This window comes from Triturus cristatus, chromosome 11 (genome assembly GCF_964204655.1).
Source record: "Triturus cristatus chromosome 11, aTriCri1.1, whole genome shotgun sequence".
Taxonomy (NCBI): Eukaryota; Metazoa; Chordata; class Amphibia; order Caudata; family Salamandridae; genus Triturus; species Triturus cristatus.
The window spans coordinates 264,227,350-264,253,878 of record NC_140594.1 but is presented as its reverse complement, the minus strand read 5'-3'; the positions used below and the strand labels follow the sequence as shown (position 1 = coordinate 264,253,878).

At 44.1% G+C, this 26,529-nt stretch overlaps 1 protein-coding gene across 3 annotated transcripts in view; it reads left to right on the top strand.

Moving 5' to 3' along the window:
- The window catches only part of TTC28 (tetratricopeptide repeat domain 28), a 1,841,724-nt gene that overhangs the window by 1,635,691 nt on the left and 179,504 nt on the right, over positions 1-26,529 (top strand). For all 3 annotated transcript variants that reach the window (XM_085636419.1, XM_085636418.1, XM_085636420.1), the window contains one exon: positions 16,673-16,813. In XM_085636419.1, coding sequence (XP_085492545.1) covers positions 16,673-16,813 — 141 coding nt within the window. The remainder of the gene's footprint in view (positions 1-16,672; positions 16,814-26,529) is intronic.

The following is a 26,529-nucleotide window of genomic DNA, read 5'->3' as shown; positions in this document are numbered from 1 at the left end:
AAGATATAAAGTGCCAGGGCTCTGACCAGGAGGCCACTGCAGCTTGCACCACCCATCGCCCCTGTCACCGCTGCCAAAACAACTTCTAACCATCTCTCCTGCATGTAAATGCGACAGCTCAGATTATTCCAGGTCCCCAAAGCTAAAGAAATGGCTGGGGAGGCAAATATTAGTAATTTTTTTATGTACATTGTTTTCCTAAACAACTGTTAAACTGCTCATCTCTAAATTACATGGACATCGCCACCTTGTGGCAGACTGCCTTAAGTGTGGTGTTGACAATTAGGTGCCCGTGCCCAGCACCGGAAAACAATTACGTGCAGTGCTCAGCACCGGAAAGCTCTGTCTCAAATTAAGCACTGAATAATAATATGTGTTATCATTTTATTTTTTTGCACTGATGAAAGCAATGAAGCGACGCTCCCCCGCCTTAGTGGAGGAGCCACCTCTGCATATACACGCTTCTAGTCGTGGACCGTGTCACAGGCCAGGCTTAACACAACCTCTTCATGGCCTACACGAAGAACGACCCTGTTTGTGCATATTCATACATGCCAACCCTCCCGATTCAGGCGGGAGACTACCGATTTCAAGGCTAGCCTCCTGATTCAAGCATCTAGAAACCCGATTCCTCTGGGTTTCAGCAGACAGGGTTTGGTATCGTGTAACGTGCTAATTCTTCCAGCAATAGTCAGAGTGGCGATGCAGGGGCTCTAGGAGGGGTGAAAAACCAACAAAGCCTTATTAACAAGCGAAAGGTCTTTCAAAGACCTGTGAAGTACTCGGCGGATGTGTGTGTGCCCAGGAAGCTGTTTCAGCCCGGGCTTCCACACACGATGGAGGGGGGGGGGGGGGGTTTGGTGTATGTACTGCCAGCAACCTGCCAGGCCAGTGCACAACACTTGCATCACCCTCTCTCTGCCATTGCGCTCCATGCTTTTGGAAGGTAAGAAAAAACGTGCATTTGCGTTTCAAATGTCCGATCCTGCAGCAGCAGGCTTCCAAAGCCCATACATGACAGTAACCCGATTCAAGGACCCATTCTCCCGATTTTTTTCTAAAAAATCTCCCACTTTGCTCTTCTGAAATGTTGGCATGTATGCATATTGGCTATGATATTTTCCCGGAATAGTCAGACCCTTCCACTATTGATGTGCCTCCAGCTGCTTTGCAAACACACGAATAGTGAAGAACTCATATTACTTCTGGACGCGTTGATTGCGTGCAAAGCTAGCAGTTGCTGTGAAATGGACGACGCTGTGGCGCGAGGCACGCGCGAGAACGCAACGTTCCGCGAGGCTGTCTCCGAGCACAAAGGCGCTCTGCTCATCATTGCTGATGGATAACACGTGCGCCAAGGAGACTCCTAATTAACCATTTTCTCTGTGTTTCGTGCATCTTTCTTGGTTTTGATAAATTTTATTTAAACGACGTGTGTGTCATTTTGATGTGGTTAATCACTGCGCTCAGCTGCGACGATGTGATGCACGGGCGTCCTCGGCTTTGTTTTCCTTTTCAATGCCGTCGATTACGTAACGTGGCGTTTCTTGACGTTTTGCTTTGTAGCAGCAGACCTGCAATCAGAGTATTTGTTTGTCTGCGGCTAGGCCTCGGCCACTGCAATTTACCAGCTTATAGTCTTTTTTTTCTCCATTTACGCCGTAGCTGCTATTTTAAATGTTTAATGCAATGCAAGCAGGCCCTGTGCTCATAAAAACACCATCCCCTCTGCTGCTTTCCATTAGGGGAGGGCGGAAAAACACGCGAGCGGAGCGGGGAGGACAGAAAATTGTGCTGAGCTTGGGGATTCGGCCTTTCTTCCCTTAAAGGGAAAACCTGCTGCTTGTTTGCTGATGGTCGGCTCGGCAGTTTTTCTCGTATTTAAGCGCACATGTTTCTAGACCATTGTGCCAATTTCCTCGCTCAGATAGGCAAGGCCAGCCTGAATTGTAAAAGGTGATTCATTGGACTTTTTGTTTTACAGAGCGCCGGGCTGTAAAGTGCACCTTTGCTGTGTTTCGCAGCTTTGTACAAGTCTAGAGGTTGGCCTGTCCAAACCACCGCTCAAGCGCAACCCCCCCTCACTGGCCTAGGTTTGTCTCAGGGAGATCTGTATAGAGTTTCATTTGTTTCCCTGTGCTCGCTCGACGAGGTTGCCGCAGTGCAGGAGTTGCTGGAGTTCACGTTAGATTCAGGCTTTTACATTCTGCAACGGAACAATATTGGCGACGGCGCATGTGTCAATGAAGCGGCATGCAAAGAATTGCCAGTTTTCATTGGCCAACATTTGGCGGCAAGAAAGAGGGAGACTTTGCAAAAATAGATTGGGGATTTCTTTTTTCTGTTGACTTGCTTTGAAGTAGAGGCATCCTTAGTTGCCGTAAGGCCATAAAGCCAATTTGGCTTTAAAAGCAAGTGTCTTCCGCCTGAATCGGGTACGATAGCACGTATCCAGAGAAAACCGATAGATCCAGAAATCAGATTTGAATCACAAGTATTATTTGTTTTCTAACAGTTTTAGAGAGATCACAACACGCAATGTTGGAGGTTTGTACATATCGGTATCTGGTAATGGCTGAAGGGTCATTCTAGGAAAAAGCATTACATATTTCATAAGTTGAGGTCCCTTCACAAATATCAATTATTGGCATTTCTCTTTCTAAGGTGACATTTTGGTATTATGGAAGGACTCTTTTGGTATTAAAAAGGAAGAAAATATTATGATTTGCATGGGTGTACGCCACATGCCAAACAAGGAATTCTTGCTTGGTCCAGCGTTTGTTGCCATTATAGAATGTGTGTGGGGCCAATCCACCACCTACACTTGGGCCCCCAGATGGGAACAATGAACGAGGACAAATAAGGCCCAAAGGCCAGGCCCAGACCCCTGATGTAAAGCCTTACAGTATAGCAGATAGCGCCCTCGCTCTCCCCAGCTTCACAGGTACAATCAGGCCTTCTACCACTTCAAAAGCCGAAGCAGGCCAGCCCGCACACACTAACAGAGTGTCTTGTTGCCCACCTATCCGTGTGCTTAGAATGCTCTGCAGCCAAGATGCATGTATGGGTTTGCTCCAGCAGAGAGCAGACCACTCTGAGGGATAAAGGTGGAATGTCCCAGAATCCATTGCACTTACAGGTTTATGCGATGTGACCCAGTTATATTATGGTTGCTGAAAAATGACTTGACAACATCAGATTTAACAACACGATGCCGCCGTATTATCCAGATAATTGGTTGGTCATTCTATCACCCTTGGAAGAATCAAGGGCTGAACAGGCCATCCCAAGTATTGACTAGTGACCTGCAAGTTACACAACATTCTCAGCAGCAAGAAGTTTACTCACTGAAGTCTACTTGGTTCCCAGGTCATGGTCTGAAAAAGAAGTTAATGAAAAAACAATGCCTTTAATACGATCCTGCAGCTTCTTTTTGTTTTTAGAAATGTATGAGGTTGTGTGCTTCCCAAAATGGTGGAATTCAATGAGTCCCCATGACAGCATCATTCATTGATTTTAAAGGAACCCATATTAGCTGATTAATGAAAAACAGCAGTTTGATCTTATCAGAACATCTTGGAGGCAGACAGGATGGGCCAAATGCATAAAGAACACCTGGACAGAAACATGACCGCTGCCTTTTTTTTTACATCAGTTCGCTTCTGAATGGGTGTGCATTGCTCATAGAGCAGGGTCTGTAAGAGTTAAACAGTGCACTTTGTCCAGTGTATTCCTGAGACTGGCTGCTCTCAGGCACTGGTGTATCCAATAATGTACATAGCATTCGCCCACCAACCACGTACGTCATCAATTGCAACTTCTGGGTACGCTTAATAGGGATTTACTGAGAGGAATGAGTGAGGTTAAAGGGTGTAAAGCACCATGCAGCTGTCTCGAGAGATGGTGTGTGATCTTCTTGACTAAATCTAAACACAAGCAGGTAAAGTGGCCAGAGCCTCTGCTGTTCCTGAGTGTGTAGCAGTCCACTTTCCCTGCATCCTTTGGGAAGCAGAGATGCTGGCCAGAGCCTCTGCTGTTCCTGAGTGTGTAGCAGTCCACTTTCCCTGCATCCCTTGGGAAGCAGAGATGCTGTCCAGAGACTCTGCTGTTCCTGAGTGTGTAGCAGTCCACTTTCCCTGCATCCTTTGGGAAGCAGAGATGCTGGCCAGAGCCTCTGCTGTTCCTGAGTGTGTAGCAGTCCACTTTCCCTGCATCCTTTGGGAAGCAGAGATGCTGGCCAGAGCCTCTGCTGTTCCTGAGTGTGTAGCAGTCCACTTTCCCTGCATCCTTTGGGAAGCAGAGATGCTGGCCAGAGCCTCTGCTGTTCCTGAGTGTGTAGCAGTCCACTTTCCCTGCATGCTTTGGGAAGCAGAGATGCTGGCCAGAGCCTCTGCTGTTCCTGAGTGTGGAGCAGTCCACTTTCCCTGCATCCCTTGGGAAACAGAGATGCTGGCCAGAGCCTCTGCTGTTCCTGAGTGTGTAGCAGTCCACTTTCCCTGCATGCTTTGGGAAGCAGAGATGCTGGCCAGAGCCTCTGCTGTTCCTGAGTGTGTAGCAGTCCACTTTCCCTGCATCCTTTGGGAAGCAGAGATGCTGGCCAGAGCCTCTGCTGTTCCTGAGTGTGTAGCAGTCCACTTTCCCTGCATGCTTTGGGAAGCAGAGATGCTGGCCAGAGCCTCTGCTGTTCCTGAGTGTGTAGCAGTCCACTTTCCCTGCATCCTTTGGGAAGCAGAGATGGTGGCCAGAGCCTCTGCTGTTCCTGAGTGTGTAGCAGTCCACTTTCCCTGCATGCTTTGGGAAGCAGAGATGCTGGCCAGAGCCTCTGCTTTTCCTGAGTGTGTAGCAGTCCACTTTCCCTGCATCCCTTGGGAAGCAGAGATGCTGGCCAGAGCCTCTGCTGTTCCTGAGTGTGTAGCAGTCCACTTTCCCTGCATGCTTTGGGAAGCAGAGATGCTGGCCAGAGCCTCTGCTGTTCCTGAGTGTGGAGCAGTCCACTTTCCCTGCATCCCTTGGGAAACAGAGATGCTGGCCAGAGCCTCTGCTGTTCCTGAGTGTGGAGCAGTCCACTTTCCCTGCATCCCTTGGGAAACAGAGATGCTGGCCAGAGCCTCTGCTGTTCCTGAGTGTGTAGCAGTCCACTTTCCCTGCATCCTTTGGGAAGCAGAGATGCTGGCCAGAGCCTCTGCTGTTCCTGAGTGTGTAGCAGTCCACTTTCCCTGCATCCTTTGGGAAGTAGAGATGCTCATTCAGACCATATGTCGTGTCCCTCTCACAGGAATATCCTGACCCCATCCCAGCAAGCTCTGGGTGGCAATGGGGCATGTTGTTTTGATTAGTGCCAGAGAACAGCAGATGCCACTTCTCTGACACTCTTTGCCCCCAGAGATGCTCCGTAACATTCTCACAGGCAGTGCGCTCTTGCATGCATCTCAGGGGTGCAGCTTCTATGACAAACTGCACTTGGTGGCTGTGACAAGCACAGTTTCGCCAGCACTGCGGCTGACACAAAATTGACTAATATATGGTTTATACAGTACAGCACCATGGGTTTTGTGTAATTGCTCATCAAACAGAAAGACATTTTTGAAGAGTTTTTCCAAAATCACTTGGCAAAAATGAATCAAGTGGCACACCACATCTTCTGCTCTAGCAGAGTGGCTATAGCTCACCCCCTTGACAACCTTTACAGTCACATCACCTCCACATCCACAGAAACTTTCCTTCAACACTGCCATTACCTCGACCTTCGTTGACCTGGAAGTAGTTGACGCAGCAGTCTAGCTCCAGGTTTTTCAATTTTGGCGCTATAACATTTCAAGGTCCTGGCAAATATTATTTTCACATTGACGTAAAAGGTCTGTCGAAGAGAAGGTTGTCAACGCAATGGTTGTCAAAGCAATAAAATGCCCCAGCATAGTAGCTAGAACTTTGTTTATCAGACTTCTTCACCCTATTGAAAACATAAACCACACCTGCCTGAAACTTCTAAATCCTACAAGGTTTATTGAAAACATTGTTGCTATCTATCAGGGACTAATGGAGACCCAAGCATTTTATTTATTTATTAATTTTGTGAGAGAATGCACTGATACCAAAAACTGGTTTCCCGATGCTGAACAGAAACAAGACAACTGAAGGTATAGCAGAGGGAAATTAACAATAAGAAATTATTATTAGATAACGATTTTATATTTCAAAAGATAAATAGTCAGGTGTACAATCATTCAATATACTTCTGTGCTCCAAAAATATTTTCATAAATACCTTCAAAGAAACTTAGTATGTAAAATCATCATTTTATTTAGAAAGTATACTTTGACGGTGACCCCCCCACCCCTTTCCCAAAGGTTGCTGTCTGAAAATGACGTGTCACCCTAGTTCTTATGGGCCACAGTCCACAGCACTGCAGAGTTAATGCAAATGGTCACTGCATTTCCAGTCAAATACAATGCAAAATTTTCTATTAATATTGTCAAATGACTGACACAGCAACCAGGTATCCACAGTAGGAGTAAATATGCGTCCTACGGCCCCAATGAGATTCTTGATTACCTCAAGTGTACCCTTAAGACTAGGCACTGCGTATACCATATGCTATAGATGGCCGGTGCACAAATTGATAAAGATTTTATGCTACACACAGCAAATACGAGTAGCCGCTGTGTAGTACACATACCAAACATACACAACAAAGGGGCATACTCTCCTCACCAACACCACTGATTACCCAATGAAACTGTCAGAAATCAGACTCTGGTCTGTGATATAAGACAAGGGGGGTACCCGACTCCGGCACCCCTGGAAAGCCACACTAGCGGCAGAAGGTACACTATACAGGTCTGTGTAGTGGGTGAAGTCAGATGTAGTAAATTACTTCTCTACTATTCTCCACTGTACTGCTCTGTTAGAATGTACCATGACATCATAGAATGCCTGAGTGCCTCTCTGTGTTTAGAGTGTCAGTCAACTCCGGCTGAGCTGCTAGGAGCCTGCCCCTAGTGGGGCTGTCTTTGTACCATCTATCGTCTCCTACTTTCCTGATCTCCTATTCTGGAACCAAGCTACAAATAAAGAAGTACTCTACTTGTACAGCTGGACTCTGTATCATTCCTTTACCACATCAGACCTCTCCCTATTCTCTTCAGCTGGTTTTTGGCACATCATTTTAAAAGTATTCTACCAGGGCTAAGATCACTAAGGAGTTACAGGTAGTGTGTGTCATGCGTCTGTGTGAGCATAACCAGAAGGAAGTGCCAGTGGCCAGCCATTTCCCAACGTGAAGTCCGGGACCTCCATCTCCTCTAACATCACGTTGAGATGTTCAAGGCCATTTTGCAATGGGAATTGATAGCTCTTCTCCTTTTATGGAGCTCACTTACAAGTGCATGCTATCACAGTAACTAAAAGGCAATGGTATACTCCAAGGCAATTGCAGTGCTAAATTCGATAGCACCTTAACTTTACCAGAAAGTGTATAACCAATGGAATATGCCCCTGTTGTGCCTTTTATCCGTCCAATAACAATACCAAGAAGGCATTTCATTCAGTTTACAAATGCCAGCCATACAAACTAAGAATGCAAACTATGAACGTGTTTTAATAGCATTGTCAGAATTCCAAGCAGTTGCAATATAAGACATTTAGTAATAGAACAGTTTCTTATTTGTATAGTTGTGAAAACTCAATTCATTATCTGCCTTGGTATCCACATCCAGATGAAATCCCCCTAAATACGAAGTCCTTGGTGTTTAAAGCTCGGTGCATTTCACTATTATATGGGAGATCCGGTCATTTACAAGAATACGGAGGATGTTTACCAGAGCAGCGCAGATTCAAAAGATCTTTCAAGAAAGGGTTAACATAACAATTATCTGGAAGTGCATTACTCTATCAAAGTGTCAAGCGGTCCAACCAGCAGTCAGGAGGTTATTCTTCATGTCTGCTCACTGCTTCAACTGCTGTCACATCTATTGATTGTGTTCAATCAAAGTGAACCCCCTCTATCGCAGTAGGAGGGGATAAGGAGGGCGATGGCCTTGACGCGTGGCGCCGCTTTATAGAACATTTAACCATGGAAGTGCCAGCAATCTGACTCTATTAAATAAAGATTGATTAGGATTATTTTTAGGAAGAAAATGATTGGTCGAACATGTCAGAAACCAAGAGATGCAGCACTCGGATTGGCCACTAGTTTATTGTGAAACGTGCATATGGTGTCTTACTTGCACAGGCGGGCACACTGAGGTCATAAATTCAGCTCATTTCTCTGCTCTTTAACACATTGTGAGCTGCCTAGTTTATTGGATTAATACCCGGTTTGCAGGGTATATGAACTCCCCAGGTTAAAGATGCACATTACAGTAAGGTGAGTGCAGCCAGCTATCATCCTTTGGAGAGGGGTGGCGCAGCGGCCAGGGCAGCTGACTCTCGAGTGCCCTCAGCGCCGGAGGCAGAAAAGCTCAGCATCATGTGACTCTGGGCTACAGCTCACTTAATCTCCCCGATGGTCCCCAGCGCCTTGAGACCCTTACGGGTGATTAGTTCACGCATTACAAATACTTTGTAGTAGGGAGTTAGGAGATCAAATTATTGCCTTTGTGTCAAAATAATATGATTTAACTTGTGAAACACGTTCACGGGAGCTATAGAGCATCCCAAAAAATGTTTATCGCAGGTTTCCCAAAGATATGATAGTTAAGGTCTCCATTTAGTCTCATGGAGTGACAACTAAGTGCAGCACATTTTGGAGTGATTTCATATGTTGAGCACTATTCGCTGACAATTTCAATATTGCTTCCCAGTTGTAAGAAGGACCCTTGACGCAGGTACTGTGCAGGTGATCGTCCTCATTAGGAAACTTTCAGCACGGCCAAAGGTATTTTAATACCTGCATTGTGGCTGTTTTAGGTTGTCCATGTAGGTAGGTGGACAGTTGTGCGGTGGTTCTTGGAATCTCAAGGGATCCTCACAATATCTTGCAAAACGGTGGTCATTTTGAGTTATGCCACTCCATCATGGCTCCCATGAGAACGCAATGTAAAATTGTTGTGTTTTAGGAAAAGATTGTGTTTGTGGTGTGATGTGATTCAATTCAATCCACAGAGAAATTAAAAGACTGTGCAGGTGAGGGGTTGAATAGGGCTGGGGGCCAGCTGGCCCCACAGAGTACAATCACCATCCAAAGAGTTGACTCAAAGTATTAAATGCTGCCCTGTGGATCATAGAAAAAAGTAGAGTGCTGATAATGCTGAACTGATGTATGTTCTCAAAGAATCACCTACACATCAACCTGCTTCTCTGTATGAAGGGACAAGGCCCATCCAACAACCAGGCTCTGTGTGCTGTATTTCATTGCATTCAGACCAAGCTCCCAGTGCCAGCAGGCATTGGCCTCAGTGCTGCACTGTCAGCTCCATTCCATGCACTGCTATGAGTGATCTGATCCCTGGGTGTGGGGAAAGGAGTGATGTACAAGCTATAGCTGGGTGCTTAAGCCACTTTACCATTTATGATTTTCTTTCACTTTTTCGTGATAATATAATAGAGCGTAACGAGAGAGACTGTGTGGACCGTGGTTGGTTCCCCTTCAGGCATTGATTTGCATGTGTTTTCATAGGTGACATTACTTGGATAAACCAGAGACGATTCTTACTGAAACCCATCTTCAACGAGTTAAACATTCGCTCTTGCAGACATGCAGTCACAAGCTGGCTCAGAGGCTCCTCCATAATCTTGGCATGCCGTAGAGTCAAATTTATGGAAGAAGCAAAAAAAAGCCTGGAATTAATAGAACGGGAGGGCCAAATAGCCAGTGGGCCACTTGGGACTCTTTAACCTCTGGACTGTATATGCACCGTCCCCACAAAAATGGTAGCCGAGAATAATTACCTTTAGTATTTTCTTTTTAAATTCTGTACTGTACTGTCATTTTACTATGTGAATTTTGTAATAATTTTAATTAATTATGCAAATAAAATTTTCTTCTTCTTCTTCTTCTACTTGGATGGGCTGTTCATCAAGGCCATGGCATGTTTGTGGATGGTTATATTGCCCCAAATGTGTTGTCATTCGGTTCTGGTGATGAGGCGCAAGTAGTCCTTTAGACAGACTACTGTCTGTGTTTACTTTTTGCTGTATTTACTCTGCTAACACAACATTTTAATTGCTGGTTTATGACTTATGATGTAGGTAGTACTTGCTCTTCACAGCTTTGGAAATTAAGGAATCCCAGATCCAGTAGCTAATATTGAATTTTGTCTGAGGTGGCCTCAGTGCAATTTGTTGATTTTTTCCCAATGCAAATTGCTGAGGCAGGGCAAAGTCAGCGGCTCCCACACTGCTTTGTGTTCGGAGCAGCAGCATGCGGTGGTGAGAGAGGTCTCTAACTTTCAATTCCAGCTTGGCCCAACACAGGTGCCTCATTTAACGGGCAAGCCCCATAGGCTACATAAATGAATACTTATAATCACTTTTTCTTAAACAATTTGTGAGTCAATATAAAGGACTCAGTTAATGAGAGCCAGTGATAATCGTTTTATCTCATTCAAATTTGGCCGCAATGATCATGAAAAAAAATCTGTTTATTACAAGTCTGCTAGAATCATAGAATAGAAACACCATGGAGACACACTTTCTTGTAAAACACATATAACACCTAAGAAACAAGCACATTAAAGCGAGAAACAAAGGAAGGTATTTCCTGTGGAGGCCCTCATCAATGGTATTGATGACGTTTCGGTCCTTTATTCATTATAGACGATATATTGGGTCCATCTTCAGGACATACCAAATAAAAAAGGGGGTTAAAACCTTGAAGGGAATAACAAAATGGAAAGCTTAGTTTAATTTATAAGCCACCACAGTTTGTAAGAAATACTAAAAAGCAAGTAGCTAAGGAGAACACAAAAGGCGTATCTTATGTTGTAGTCCCTGGTAGAAATGAACGCAATCTCTGAAGTCACGGTAATTCAGAAATTAAGTGAACAGCAGTTTGCCCTGGCAGGCACCAACCAAACAGGATATGTACATACTGAAAACACTCAGTCACCTAGTGTCACAAAATCCAAAGTATCTTACAGGATCAAATAATTAGCAGCTGTTTTCATTCCCAAACTATCAAATAGGGTCAAGGGGGCTAGACAGCGTACAGAGCCAACAACCATACCAGTGTCCCAAGCTGGAAGGGCCAGCAGCACTCCTTCTGTTCAAGCTTCATCAAGGGTTGGGTCTTATTGGAGATTTAATATCTTGTATCTTGGTACCATCAGAGAAAAATGGCATTAAGCTTGTAAGTTCAAAATTGTTTGAGCCAAACTATGATTTAGAGGCAGGTTTTTGAATTTTTCGAGCTCTGTATGTAAGAGGCATATTCTATAAGGTCAAATAAATATGTTTATATTAATAATTACAATTATAATTATTTCTGTAAGACTTAATAAGTCTAAATTACCATCCAAATTGACTCTTTTTAGGAAAGATTGAGAAAACAGAGCAAATTTCTACACTTATGCCTTGCAGTTTGCTTGTAGCTCCTTGATGTAAGTTCAATAACTCATCGAAGTATATTGCAAGAATTATAATGTGCCCCCCAGGAAACATATAACCCTCTGCAGCAAAAGCAGCAGCCAACTGAGCCCTCTACATAAACTACAAATCTATGACCAGCATGTTACACTTATGTGCTTTGCAATTGCCATATTAATGTACATCACATAGGATATTGTAGGCATGAACCAAGCTCTGTGCCAAAGGTGCAGGAAGTAGAAGCTATCGTCACCCTCCTTCTAGAAGATGGCACTTGCATGCATGCAAGGTGCAAAAGAATACATCAACTAAAGCACATCATGGTATAAGTTAGTCGAGACTGCTGACCTCTTTTTAAGTCGCTGGTTATCTGCCACAATAATCCCAAAATATACTCCCGAAAGGCGGTGGTAGTAGAACAGTGCAATGGATCTGAGAGTCAGCTTGGGTTTTGTCTACTATTTTCCTCATGACATATCATAGTGGCACCAAGCTTATTTATTGTGCAAGGCATCCTATCCATCATCATAGAAGTGGAGTCACCAAAGTTCTAGGGGCAGCGGAAGTGACTAATCCTGATGTCATCGCATGGTTGCTCTCTTGTCCAATCCTTAGTCAATCAACTGTTTTCTTTTCACTTCAGAAGGGCTGTAGGAAGGGCAAGGATTTTAAGCTGCAGAAAATAACCATGGCTATTTTGCCCCTTTTGCTTTTCGTCCCAGCTACTGCTTTCATAGCCCCTGAGATGTGCGGTAGCAAAGGCGATGCCTAAGGTACCAAAAATGCAAATTATGGATAGTAGCTGCTACTCCTGGCTGTCCATAATTGGTATAATTCCATGCTGCCGCTCTTTTGTCACTATTGTTTGGGTTGGTTTTAATGAGCCTATAATAAAGCTTCATCAATTGACCCTATTACTGCGTAATGTACTCTCGCCCGACCATGTGATGTCTGATCAGTTGGTGTTTTGGCACCAGTGTGCTACAAACCTCGATTCAATTTTCTAGTAGTCTTGCACTGTGTTGCCATATTTATTTTATACTTCTCATGTTGGCTGAACACCTCTGTTGCATTTACTTGTTGAGCAAAAGGTGATCGCTGGCACTACATCTGGGAATTTTTGTATAAACCAGGTTCCTGCTCCAACTTTTATTAAGGTTTTTTCTGGGGACTCTTGGCTTTTAGATTCTTTCTTCTAGGTGTCCGGATGCGTCTTTTTCGGGGATTTATTTCTTCCTCATTTCCATGATTTTGAATTGCTTCATAATATCCAAGCATCAGACAGCAGTGATCTAAGACCAACATGTTAAAAATAATGTCCTCTCAGTCCTACTTAGATAATCCATGGGTGAGGATGCACAGACTCCGTGCCTCTGTCAAGGAGAAATACTATCTGGTTGCTATCCAGAAGCTGGTATGGCTTCCAATATCTTTGGCTAAATATTACCTTCACAAGGTAACGTAGACGTTGGCTGGAAGGTTTGTGAGTGTAATCGAACTGCAGATAGATTTTCGAGCAATGGTGATCTCACGGTGAACTTGAAATCTCATGAAGCAATTTTCTGGTTTGTGAAGGCATCAATGACCCAGAACAAATAAACTGCAATGAAAGGAGTTATATCTTCGAACCGCTTAGGTACACACACATTTCTAATAGATCCCACAGTGCGGCTGCTGGAGGTCACCCTTCTGCTCCTGAAGACCTAGCTCTGAGAGTTAGGTCATCTGAGGAGTTGATCTTTCATTATGGTCCTTTCCCTACTCTTCACAGAGAGGAATTAGAACCCCTCCTGTCATCAGAGCTAGCCCATTCAGAGAGAAGATAATCAAAAGCTATATTTAAAATAAAAATGGCCTATGGGGTAGTAGAGAGTTTGTGGGGCTGTGTTCTGTCCTACTATGGTAGCAGATGGATATATTGTAATTGTAAATTATATTTATACAGCGCTTACTAACAAAGTGTTGAAGTGCTTGCCAGTGAGTAGATTCACACTGAAGTTTCTGTAATAGGATTTCACCACAAGCAGGTACACACCCTCTTCTGTACTTTGTAAAGCTCCTGGTGACGCAAGCGCTTCTGCTGTGATAAAATATTTTTTGTTATTCAACTTAGATTTACAGTATATCAAATAATCGAAATATAACATGGTAATTCTTTGTCAGATGCATTTAGGCAATGATGGGGCAAAGTGTAGCGCTCGTTAGGGCTTGGCTTTTGCATGTAAGCTGTGGAAATAGCACAGACCCTTCAGGATCCAGCGGCTCGATCATAGGGTTATCGGCACAAGCGTTGTTTTCCCTCAGGGCAGTGGTGTGAAGAAACTCAACACGAACTAGATGACGTCCAATAGGTGCAAAATAGATTCACCCGATGTCAGTCTGACCTTGACGCAATGTTGAACTACAAAACCTGGTCCTCATGTGTATTACAAGAAATGGCATGAGCCAAGACTAAGGTTGAACCAAAGGATTCTAACTACTTTAACCTTCATTTTATCTGGCCTGGGGAGATGACACACAGAGTAATTCTGTATGACAAGGTCACCCCGCTGGTCTTTGAGCTAAAGCCAGAGCTGTGGGAATACAGTGGTGCACTGTGACAGTGCCACACACAGGCCCCAGTTCACAGCTTGGGAAAACGTGGGAGGTTATTCACAGCATCGAGGTAATGCTAATTCACCCGGTAAGACATTTTTCCCCAGTGAGTGAAATGCCCCTGTTGGCGGATTTGTCCATGGTAAATGGGAAATTAAATGTGGAAAGCTATGTTTACCAGCTCAATTATAGCCCAAAATGGGGAAACATTAGCACATGTTTTGAAAGCGAATGTGGGTGCTAGTTGATCCCAAATTGATGCTGTTGGGCATCATAAACGAATGGGGCAGCACGTGCCGTATCACGACTTTTGTGGGATTGGGCCTGTTGATACCTAAAGGAGATATGCTAAGCATTGATGTTCAGAGGAAGACCCTTCCTTGGGGGAGAAAATGAGGGGCATGGACTATTGTGGTAAAAGGAAAGATACAGTGTAAGCCGCAAGGGGCTGTTTACACAAACACACTGACATTTGGTGGGGCGGGTGGAACAATTCACAATTAGCTTAAGTTTGCGAATCAAACACCGCCTAAAGAAGTAATGTGCATTGCTCCATCTGATTTCCTGCTATTGGTCAACTGGGATGAAACTAATCATGCTGAATATAGTGCTGAAATTCGGCCCCTGTTACAGCGTGTTATGCAACTGGAAAAAAACAATAAAAAGAGTTTTAGAAAAAAAAGCAATATGTGGTTTCCAACAGTGGCGGTCCGCGCAGGTAAGTGCGGTGAGGCGTGGCGGGTGATGTCGACAGACAACGGTATAGAAATTATTTATTTAATTTTCCCTTTTCCATCTGTCGACTCCCCCCACCCCCTTCCGCCCACCTCCCTTACCTGCACGGACCGCCGCAGGTTACCAACCCTATTTGAACATGTATCTGGGTTTTTCTGTACACCTTTCATCGTAAATTTCGGCCGGTTTGACTTACCTGCATTTGTCTGGAAAGTGGCAGAGCTGCCATGTTCACTGCAAAATTCCTGTTGGGAGAGGGATTAGAATTCATCATCCCACTGGGTATTTTATACATTGGCACCACGCCAAATCAATTTTTTAAGGAGCTGCTTTAAGGTTGTAAGTACCATGTAGACAGAAAGGAAATAGTGGCAAACAATATACAAGGATACAGTTGAGAAAAGTCAATTGCTCTGGGTTTGGGACCAGGAAACTTAATGGGTGCTTCCACAGAAGGGTGGTTTCAGAGATAAATAGTGTGTTTTCAGCAAAAATACTTCGAAAAACAAACATATCATAGATATGTTGTTATTTACACAGAGTGAATGACCCTTCTCAATCACTCAGTTGCAGAACTAATAACAGGAGACTATGGGGGTGATTTACTGTTTGGCAGATAGGGTACGCTATTGTCTGCACGCCCTGTTTAGAATTGGGAGGACTCTCAGCGTTCCGTCGATGCAGCCCATGTTGACTCCATCGACGGAAAGCTTCCTCTGATGGCCCAACGGAGGTGGGACCATAAGGGGAACGGCATTACAACATCTGCCCCAATTTGGATGGATGGTGGGATGTCCTTTTTTAGGTCTCGCCTGACCCAGCGCATGCACTGGTCTGGCGAGACTTATTGAGAGGGCTCCAAAAAGTGCTACCAGGCCAGCCTAGAGCTAGAGCTGTCTACCAAACCTTTTGCATCTTTATAGGATCTGCAATGATGATGGTTCCTGTCAAGATACAGAGATCACTGCTGGACCATCTGTGATCTCTAAATCTGGCAGCGGTAGTCCTAGGGCGGCAGACGTAATGCCCTCGGCCACCCTGACAGATGGAGTACCGAGGGGCGACTCCTCTGCAACGGCAGAGGAGTGCTGCCCCACTGGCTCAGAGCCAGCACCAAAAAAATATATATATATTTTCGTTTTTTATTTTTGAGCCGCTGGCTTAGCCAGCGTGTGCAGGGCAGGGCCGGGGAATGGGAGAGGGGGAGAAGTGTTATGTGCACTCCCTAAGTGCGCATATGTGGTTGGCCGGCCATCTCAGGCTGACCAAAACACACATGCGCACTTAGGTTTCTCTAACCCTGCTGTATTGAACAGCTGGGTTAGAGAAACCCCACATACTCCCTGACCTGAGCGCAGCGTCTTTCCTGCCGCTCAGGCCAATCCCCGCGCTGGGATTGGACAGGGAGTCTGTGACTTAGTCACAGTATCTGCTGGGACAACGAAGTCACAGCACCAAGGCGTGACGCAGGAGGCGGCTGGCTGCAGGTAAGTTTAACTTACATTAAAAACATTTTTTTATTATAGTCCCTCCTCCCCCGTGTCCCATCCTCCCTACCCCACCACTTTTTGTATGTTGCGGCGGCCATTGGGAGAACCGCCTGCCAAACACTAAATGTGGCCCTAAACCTATTCTCTATTATCTTTATTATGTATTTTCATTTTCCAGCACAATGATTTTATCTAGGTACAGAGACAGCTACTGACTTTGCAGCTTATGCAGCAGAGTCCAGGGTCAGGTAGTTTTTAAGCTGATGCTTTTTCATATTTGCTGCATAAGTGTGATCTCTCATTTGATGATGTGTTTTCCCTACTTGCAGGGCCTGTGCCAGCAGCGAGACGGACAGTGAGGCCGGAGACTTGATGGACCAGCAGTACGAGGAGATGAACAACAAATTAAACTCTGTCACAGATCCCACAGGATTCCTAAGAATGGTCAGCAGGAACAACCTCTTCAACAGGTTAGAAAGCAGCTCAACAAATGTAAAAACGCTCCTATCTGGATAAACAGCAAACAAAGCGACAAGGCACCGATAAAAGCGTTCCTTGATTCCTCACTCATGTGGCGTAGAGAGGAAACCGAAAGGAGGGTTCCTGTTGTTTGATCATCAGCTGTGAAATCATCTCTGTGAAATCACAGAGTTAAACTGATGTCCAGCTTAGGTACAGGAGGGCTGAATCAATTTAAGATTTTCTGAATAGCCAGATATGATACGGGTCCATACACTGAGTCTAAACTGAAATTATTAACTTTGCCAGTGGTTAACCTGAAAGACTTGCACTGATCTGGGTGTCTTTGACCTATGTTGGACACCCCTCATCTGTTCAATGTGGAGTGAAGAAAACTTATAAGTTAAGAAGAGTTAACGGTCATAATGGGTGTTTGGTGCCTGCATTGAATTATGAGCCTCAGCTGAATGTCTCTCTCTCCCTCTCTCCCTCTCTCCCTCTCACTCTCTACATATCTGGTTGGAGCATTTTTGCTGAGGTTGCTTGTGCCCTGGTTACCTCGAGATGAGTTAAAAACAGTGCATAAAGTTTTCTTTATAGTAGCGTAGCTTCCAAGTTTGCATTGCACTTATGTGGGACATTTCTGTGTTATCAGTATGAATTGTGGGACATGTCAGTGTTGTAGTATTGACACTAACGCAGGTGGAGCAAAGCAGGCATGTCCATGTAATTGATACATGTCACATGTGACTACATTTTTCTCACTCTGATGCTCTTTAAGCTGCCTTAAAATAGCTGCAAGTCTCGTGGGTGCTTACGCGATACCTGCCACATACCATTTATAATAGGGTCCTACTGAAGACTGTAAACATTTGCTGCACCAGCATAAACAATGTAAATGCTGTAATCTTGCAAAGGGAAAAACAAGGTGTGGGCTCACAGTCTGAGATTAGACCTACCAGAGGTACATTACATTCTATAATAGGTCCACCTTTTATATGCAGTGCTTACAAACAATGGAAGTTCAGAACGAAGCACTGTATGGAAAGTAAATTATTAGTTTAGTGCAAGCATCTCCAGGAAGCTTGTTAGCTACTAGCAGCTCCAGCTACCTGTAAGTAGCTCTCCTGATTGGAAAAAGACGCCAGTCCCTACGGAATTGGTATAAATCTTTGTATACAAAAAGTGAAAACCATTTATTTAGGATGCAATTGTATGAATTTTCAGAATTCACATGCTGACGTTTGGCAGTTGACTTTCCAAAATATATTTAAACCTGATAATTGACTGATAAATCATGGGGCATTAGGGAGCGGTATTGCCAATATTATTACCTTGGTGCCAGGGGCATTGCAGTTATGTGTTAAACACTTAGAGGCACGCCACACTGACCTTGCCTTTTTTACATCACTGCTTGTGCCATGCCTGTTGAACTGTATTCTTGCATAGGGCGGTCACTAATATCTTGTCTGATGTGGGCACTATTACACCATTTGTAATAGTAGCTCGGGATGATTTTCATTGAACATAGGTAGCTCTTATTACAGAAAAGGTTGGAGCTCCTGGTATAGTGTTATTGACATTTTCCAAATAATTTTAGGAGGAAATTCAGATTTTTAAATGAAAATCTTATGTGTTCATTCAGGTCAGTTTAAACAGCTGCGCAACAGATCACAGGCCGACATCTTGCTGAAGCCACCCGGAAAACAGGTGTCTGAACTGACTAAACTGTCTCATTTTAACTGCAAGTCAGGATTAAGGTTTTGGATTGTGAGATAGAGCGGTGTCAGTCTGTGCAGTGGCATAATGAAACTTGAGGGAGCCCCCCTGCATAGTACATGCAGGGGTCCCCCCATGTGCTCCGGACCCAGCCCGAAGCACTCAGACCAGAGACCTGCCAGTGCCGGAGAGGGCCCCTGGTGCTCGGGTCCCCCCCGTCCCGCACCACGTGGGCTGTGGGGGCTTATGTTACGTCACTGAGCCCATGTGATAGTCCTACACTATCTGTCTGCTCTTTCTCTGACTTGTGACAGGATGTGCTGCTTCTGGAGACTTCAATTTCAAATGCCCTCAGGTTATATTGAAGTGCTGTGAGGGCTAGGTACGATACCCAGCAAATGACAAATGTGGGCGCATCACATCCATTAATTATCTCTCTATAAATTAATCACCTCATGTTGGATAACCCTGTCAATTCACCCATATTGCGTGACAATTTCAGGTCCTTGTGGGGATGCCATAAAAATACTAAAATGCGTTAGTCTGACCCGAGATGTGTGACCCTTGGCAGGGCTGTATTAAAGTTGCGTTTCCTAATTGCTCACTGGAAGCAGCCAAAAAATAGTGTCTTCCTTAAAAGTTCTTTATCCCTACACAGCGTTTCTATAGTATGGTAATTATTTGCTCGCACGTGGTGGATATTGTATAGGTTTGTTTTTGCTTGTCAGTTGTGCCCGCATTTTTTGCTGTGCATTTTTTTATACTCAGCGGTGATGTGTAAAGGATTGCTGCCGGGCTGACTTCCCTTTCTGCTGTGCTCCTTTTTTAGCATGCTCTTTTTTAATAAACCGAGGTCCTTGTTTCCTTTCATTATGTGGTTGTCATGTTGACAAACGTCTGTTTGCCTCCCCTTGAAGGCCAGGCATTACAGTAGAGTCGTAGAAAGAGATGACTTGGGCAGGCGCCAGACGATGTGCCATATAGAGGCTTCCAGCTGCTTCGTAAGGGGCGATGTTTTCAGGGAAATTTGTTTCATAGTTTTATGTAATCTCAGCTCTGGTGTAGGGAACACTTGGTGTGCTTTTATTTACAAGGTTGTCTTCATGGCAGCACAATTTGCATGGCACAGGACAACAGGGGCCACATTAATTTAATGCAGGGTTCCCGTGTGCATCTAGTGCACTCCACACACACCTGGCACAAGTTGGAGGTGTGTGGCATATAAAACAAGCATTGGAATAGCCAATAGGTCTCGCTTTTGGGACCTTATAAGTGTTTAGCCATGCAACAGTTGCTTAACTAAATACTTATAAGGTCCCAAAAGCGAGACCTATTGGCTATGCCAATGCTTGTTTCTGTTTATTACTGCTCTGTAGTAATGGCGGTGCACGGGTGCCACCATTGCTACATAGAAGTAATAAATAGGAAAAAAAAAAACTGACTCACGGGAGAACATCAAAGCGGCAGTGCGGCCGCGAAAGTGAGGCGCGCGTGCCCGCGCACATGCACTGTAGCTCTAGGGTTCAGTGGTAGCACTTTTTTGAGCCCTCACAAAAAGTCTCGCCAGACCAGCGCATGTGCTGGGTCAGGCGAGACCTAAAAAATGGCATGAGCTCTCCCAGTGAAGGAAAAAATTCTTGACTGCACTTGAAGAATGCATCTTTAAAAGGCAGAGCTGCAGCCTAAAACTGCTGGTCCGCTTTTCAGTGCAAGTAGAGTAGCCTGTTTTTGCCTGGGTAAACAGATAAACCTGCAGGTAAGTGCAATCAGTAACTACACCTGCCTGAACCCTTGTATTCTTCAATGGGCATACACTGGAGGCACACTGACTGTGCCCAGTTTTTATTTATCAATCAGTGTACCCCGACAGCCTGATCTGTGGCTTTGACAGTATCTATTTAGTCTCTTTTCTGTTGATTACTTTGCTCCCATTCTTAGGCTGGATTCGGAAAGGGGCCTGTCAATGGCAGGTTGCTGAAGTCCTAGGCCTCAGTCGGAACTTAGTGTTGGCAGGGAACTGCCGGCCAATTGTTGTTGGTGAAAGAAGGTGGTTGGTGGTCAGATCTTTGCATTGGTGGGAAACTCAGGGTAGTCGTCAACGCGAAGACCTCCATGCGGGAGAAGTCTGTGGTCTGGAAGGTCTTGTCGGCAGTTGGATGCAGTTACTGCATTTGCCTCAGTTGGTTCTTTGTAATTCAAGAAACACAGAGCCTGTGTTTTTTCACCTGGAGTCGTGTTCTTGCAGTTCTAAGGTTGGAGGAGTACACTCTAACACCAGCCAAGTGTCCAGGACCTGGAGGGGTAACTCGTGGGCATTAGGACTCCCTCCAACAGAGGCCAACAGCAGGTACCAAGCAGGTCCAGTTAGTGCTGGTCAGGTGGACAGTCGAAGAGAAAGGACTCCTGAAACTTGTTGTGTCCCTGTAGCTCAAACAGGAGGTCAACCAACTGACCCATAGAGTCACTTCTGGGTTCCTGGGTTTGAGGCACACAAGTCTATTCTTCCTTCAGGTTTTGGACAGCAGGGCAGTCGTTCTAGGCCTCCGCAGGATGAGGAATGCCATGATGAGAGGTTCTGGGGTTGGCACTTTTATACCCAGTGGCAGTCTGTGTGGGGGGACACCCCCTTTGTCTCACTCTAAACTGGTTATGATCAGTTCTTCCCTTTCCCCTGGGTTTGGATCCAGTCTGTCTAAGGAAATGAAGGTCAGAGAGGCCCAGTTGTGGGATGCATTTGCCAGCGACAGGGTTTCCATCTTAAAAAGTCAGGAAGGGACTTGGTACAGTCCTCAAGCTACCCTTCGAAGCTCAGCAATGTCTGAGTACAGCCACCCAGACCATTCTGCTCTGCAGAGGAAAATCCTTCCCCACACCGAAGGCCCCTTTGTCCCCTGTCTGGAATGAATATATGTCACACCACAGTACAGCCATTAATAGTCATGTGACCCTGGACACTGGAAAAAAGGCCCATTTGGTTTAGGCAGAAAAATGCCAACTTTCTATAAGTGGCATTTTCTAAATGGTGATTTAAAACCAGACTTTACCATTGAAGAGGATTTTAAGTTACAATTCAAACGAGTGGAGGAGGTATATCTCTAGCTGTTACTGAAGTTATATTTGTAAAAAAAAATAATATATAATATTCAGACAATTTCTGTACTTCATTTGTTTTATTCTAGTGAAATTTAATCTTCTAGATTTGCCCGTGTCCCAAATCTTAAAAATTGCTCTTGGGGGCTTTATTTGAAGTTCAACATTATGTTAGATGTTTTGTCTTTACACAATAGCTCCTAATGCTGTCAAAATTATCTGACCTATCCTTTACAGGCTTATGTCCTATGGAAATATATGCATTCTTTTTTTTGATGCAGTGATGCAATAATTCTCCAAAGTTCAAGTTTCAAAGTGAGTGTGCTATTTCACGCTTATGTGTACCACAAGTTCTGTGGAAAGCTACCCGACCTACAGAGGATATTGCTGTTGACAATAGGCAGTCAGTGTTCTTTTTGTTTTAATGAAAATCTCTTCAGCCTGTTAGTACCAGGTTGAAACATATGTTTGTAAATCCTTTTGCTTTGCCTAAGCTCATATCATACATCAGTTTCAGTTAAGCATTTTATCTCGGGGATGATTGAGATCCCTTGCACAAGAATTCTCAGCCACAAAATAGATTAAAAGATTGGATAAAAAGCCTGATCTTCCTATATCTCAAAAGTAAAGCATTCTGTTTGCCATTTGATGGAAATTGCAGTCTACAAATCAAGCAGTTCTCATCCTACATTAGGAGGAATTCATTTATGAATCCAGATGAGGAACAAATCCTGCTTGGATCCAATACAAGATTCTTTGGTTGAGCTCCAAAATAAAGAAGATTACCATCAATAGTTTTCAATGAACTAACATGGTATTTTGAGCTTGGCCTCAAGTAAATTAGTATTGCAAGAGCATTCTATATTCCAGGTCTGGCATTTGGTTGAAAGGCACAGAAAGGGTCAAACCAAAAGATATGTTTGTAAATGAGCAGTGTCTAAAATTGCAGTTACCTCTTTGTGGGTTTTGTTGGGTTTTACTTCCCTGTGTAGTTAATTCTGTTAATCTGTTTCTGCAGTGATTGATTGATTGATTCATATATTAGTTTTATTTATCGCTCATGTACTGTAAAGTATGGGGCACTTTACAATATAACATGAACAATGATGCAAGTGCCTTACGCTGAATGATGTAAACAATAGGAATAAGCATATTCTCATTAGACAAAAGCAAGGTAAATTGAGTATGCTCTCATGTGATGAAAGTAAGGTTAAATTGAGGAGGTAGAAGGAGGGCTAGAGGGAAGACGGAGGAGGAGTTAAGTTAAAACGATTAGACTACAGATAGCAGAAGACTCAAGTAGCGAGGAACTCTGGGGGGAACAGCAAGTGCTGGCAGGGGATGGGCGCAACCAGAACTACGTAAAAGGCAACAGGTAGGAATAAGAGCAATTTATCTTACGGACCAGTTTTTTCCTGCCTGAGTCAAATAAATCCATCTCCTCTTCAGGTACCAGTGGCCAGGAGATTGAGGCATCTTTGGAACACTGTGTTTGTGTGTTACTAATGTATGTTCTTGCTTGTTTTGCTGTAAAGTACCTACAAGCAGATTGTCTCTTCTACTAGAGGTACCACAATCTAAAAGAGAAGGTTTTGAGGCCAGGTTTTGTTTTTTTAATCAGCTACATGGTGGGATTTGAAACGAGAAAACATTTGACAAAACCCTAAACTTCTGTCCTCTCAAAAACACTCAAAGACTTAGCTGTTAAGGTTACATTGTCCCTACTAAATATCATTCCCCTCCTTAATGCCTATCTAAAGTGTCTTTGATGCACTTATATTTGGATCTTATCCTTTATAGCAGCTGACATACTTGATTGTAAAGTGCTCTTTTGCCTTCATGGCTAGGTTCACACTCCTCAAATGAAAAATAAATAAAACTAAAAATTAATTTTTCCTAATTGACTATCCCATGAACATTATTCCAGTGGTATGTATACAATTGAAACCCATTTGTTAAGGAAACCTTACATTTCCATTTTCAACAAGACGACTAAGCAATTTGGTGGGTAAAGTGAACATAGTTTTGCTGAACTGTTCCACCTTGACATTAGATAGATATTTTGCATAGTAACAGATGTTCATCATAGGAAAATTGTTGGAAACATGGATGCAAAATGCATGCATTCTTAAATGCTACGCAGGACTTTGGATTGTAAAATGCTATTTTGCCTTCATAGCTAGGTTCACACTCCATAAATGAAAAATAAATAAATACAACTAAATATGATTTGTTTTTAATTTACTAAAATGACTTCAATGGTATGTAAACTATTAAAACCCATTTTAAGGAAACTTTTTACATTTGCCTCTTCAGCAAGAAGAGTTAGCAGTTAGGTTCGTAAAGTGAACATGGTTTTGCTGGACTTGACTTTAGATAGATATTTTACATAGTCATAGATGCTCATCAATAAGAAAATTGTTGAAAACATGGGTACAAAATGCATGCATTTTTAAATGCCATGCAGGCCTTTGGAGTGCTTGCATTGCAATGCTTAACCCCTTCGCCGCGGCGGGAATTCCGCCGCGGCGCGGGGGGGTGCGGGGGGGCAGCGCGGCGGGCCTGTGCTCATGACGGAGCCGCTCCGTCATGAGCCACAGTTGAGCTGTGCTCATGACGGAACGGTTCCGTCATGACTCCGCCCATTTGCGTTGTCGCCCCGCACAGGCGGGGAAACAGCGCCGCGCAGGCGGAGCGGCCGCCGACAGGATTGCCATGACGGAACCGTTCCGTCATGAGCACACGGCAACCGTGGCTCATGACGGAACGGTTCCGTCATGAGCAGGGAAGGGGTTAAAGGAGTATTTTACAACTGAAAACTACACTGACTGATCACACATTCATTACTGTATTTCAATCAAACATTCGACGCAGAAATGATTCATTTCTAAAGTCTTAGAAAACCAGTGCTTAATTTGAGCTGGTGGTTTCCGGTGCTCAGTAACAGCACTTAATCAACACAGGCACTTTATCACCAGTTAAGGACACATTCATTTTTGGTTGTCACAGGGAGATTAGGTGATTCACCCAGAATCATAGGATGTTGAGCTGATGCAGAGACTCAAACCTGGTTCCCCAGCTCTGAAATTGGCAGCTCTGACCATTACGCCACATTCCCTTCCCACTTGTAGGGTTCTGTGTTAGGCAGCGCTTAGAGGAGAAATAGGCTGGTCGAAGCTGCCTCCTGGCGAGAGCCCTGGCAGTTATACAAATTAGCCAATGTAGAAAACACATATACACTCAAGATATATGCTTATACACATGCACAAACATGCACATACGAGTACACAAATTAGGAACCTAAAACAAAAAAAAGCATTGTCAAATCCAATAGGTTTGAATTTAATGTGGATACACATGCAAACAGAGACCGGTGCAATTGCGGTTTGCAGGGATTAGCACATCAAAGTCAGTCCTTTTGACTTTACTAGTGTTTATTTAAAAATCCATCAAGAGATGACAGCAATCTCAGCCAAGTACACACACTCCACCCCAGAAGAAATATCCAGTGACATAGGTTTAATATCGAACACACCCTGTGCTTAGACCATCTGGCAAGATAACCAGTAGAGTTTCATACTTGAACCAGCAAGGCCTCTGCCAGGGAACCCACCTCTGAACAGCACACACCCAGTGGGTGTCACCTTGCTGCCTACATTGAAATTGTCTATGCAAGTGAACCGCTTTCCTGTTTTTTGGAGCTAAATTCCTACGTACCAACCATAGTTGACTTGGTGACTATCGACTATAGTGGATTCAAAGTATTATAGGAAACCGGTCATGGAGCACGTCTTCAGGCTCCCCGGGATAGCTACCTACTTTAGGTATCATTATTGTTGGCAAAGAGAATATATACATTCAGTAGTGAGTAGAAAAAAGCTAACTGAGCTCCATACCATGATATCCAAGACAAGAGTGTTTTGTCCCTTTAAAAATCCTTTAATGGACTTCTTTCTGCTTAGAAACATTTGTGGACTAAAATCCTATTTGTTCTCCCGCATGATTCTTTTGGTAATTGTTTTAGCACAGATACTGTGGGATTGAGCAGTGTGGTCCCTAAAGCAACTTTTTCAATTAGAGCCATGGCTTCCTGCCCGAACGCCTTCCGGTTTAGCCATTCTCACCAAAGATGCATTGTATCTGCACTTGGCTTCCTCCCTGCCATCATGAGTGTTTTCTGTATTAGCATAGTGAATTCTTACGAGAGTCTAATCTGTATTAAATTGAAGATTATGTTGCATTACCTTCTCATTGCTCAAGATGGAGGGATTATGCATGGTGCCAAAGACTTTCTAGCTCTTCGTTTCTGCTACTTTATGCGCACATATTTGTTTCTCCTTATTTAAATGGTAGTCACTGAGAGTACAGCAGAACGGAACGATGGTACAATACATGGTGATATACATAGTGGTAAACAACGTTTACCCCGAAACTTTTTCAACGCAAGGAATCTCAACGCGGTCGTTACAACGACCGCGTTGTAATTCCGCATACCATTACTCCGCAAGTCAGAACAACAACGCCTTCCCTAATGTCCGCACAGACTGGAGTTGGAATAGTAAATTATACTATTCCAACATCCAGCGCCCCCCCCCCTCCTCAAGTTGTTGTTCCGACTTGCAAAGTAATGGTATGCGGAATCACAACGCGGTCGTTGTAACAACCGTGTTGTGATTCCCTGCGGGGAAAAAGGCTGCGGAATAACGTCATAGATTCATACATAGTACCATGTTGCACCCCGAGATAGGTAGATTGTAGCCATTTTGAATGCCTCTGAGCACTTTACAAGTGAGAATGTGCTTTCAACCTTGAACTGATGCATGCAGTTTTGGCAATAATGTCCTAAAGCATATGCAGTACCACTGGATGCTCTCTTTGGGCCCGGAAGCGTGTGCCTTCTCTCATACACTCCACGGAC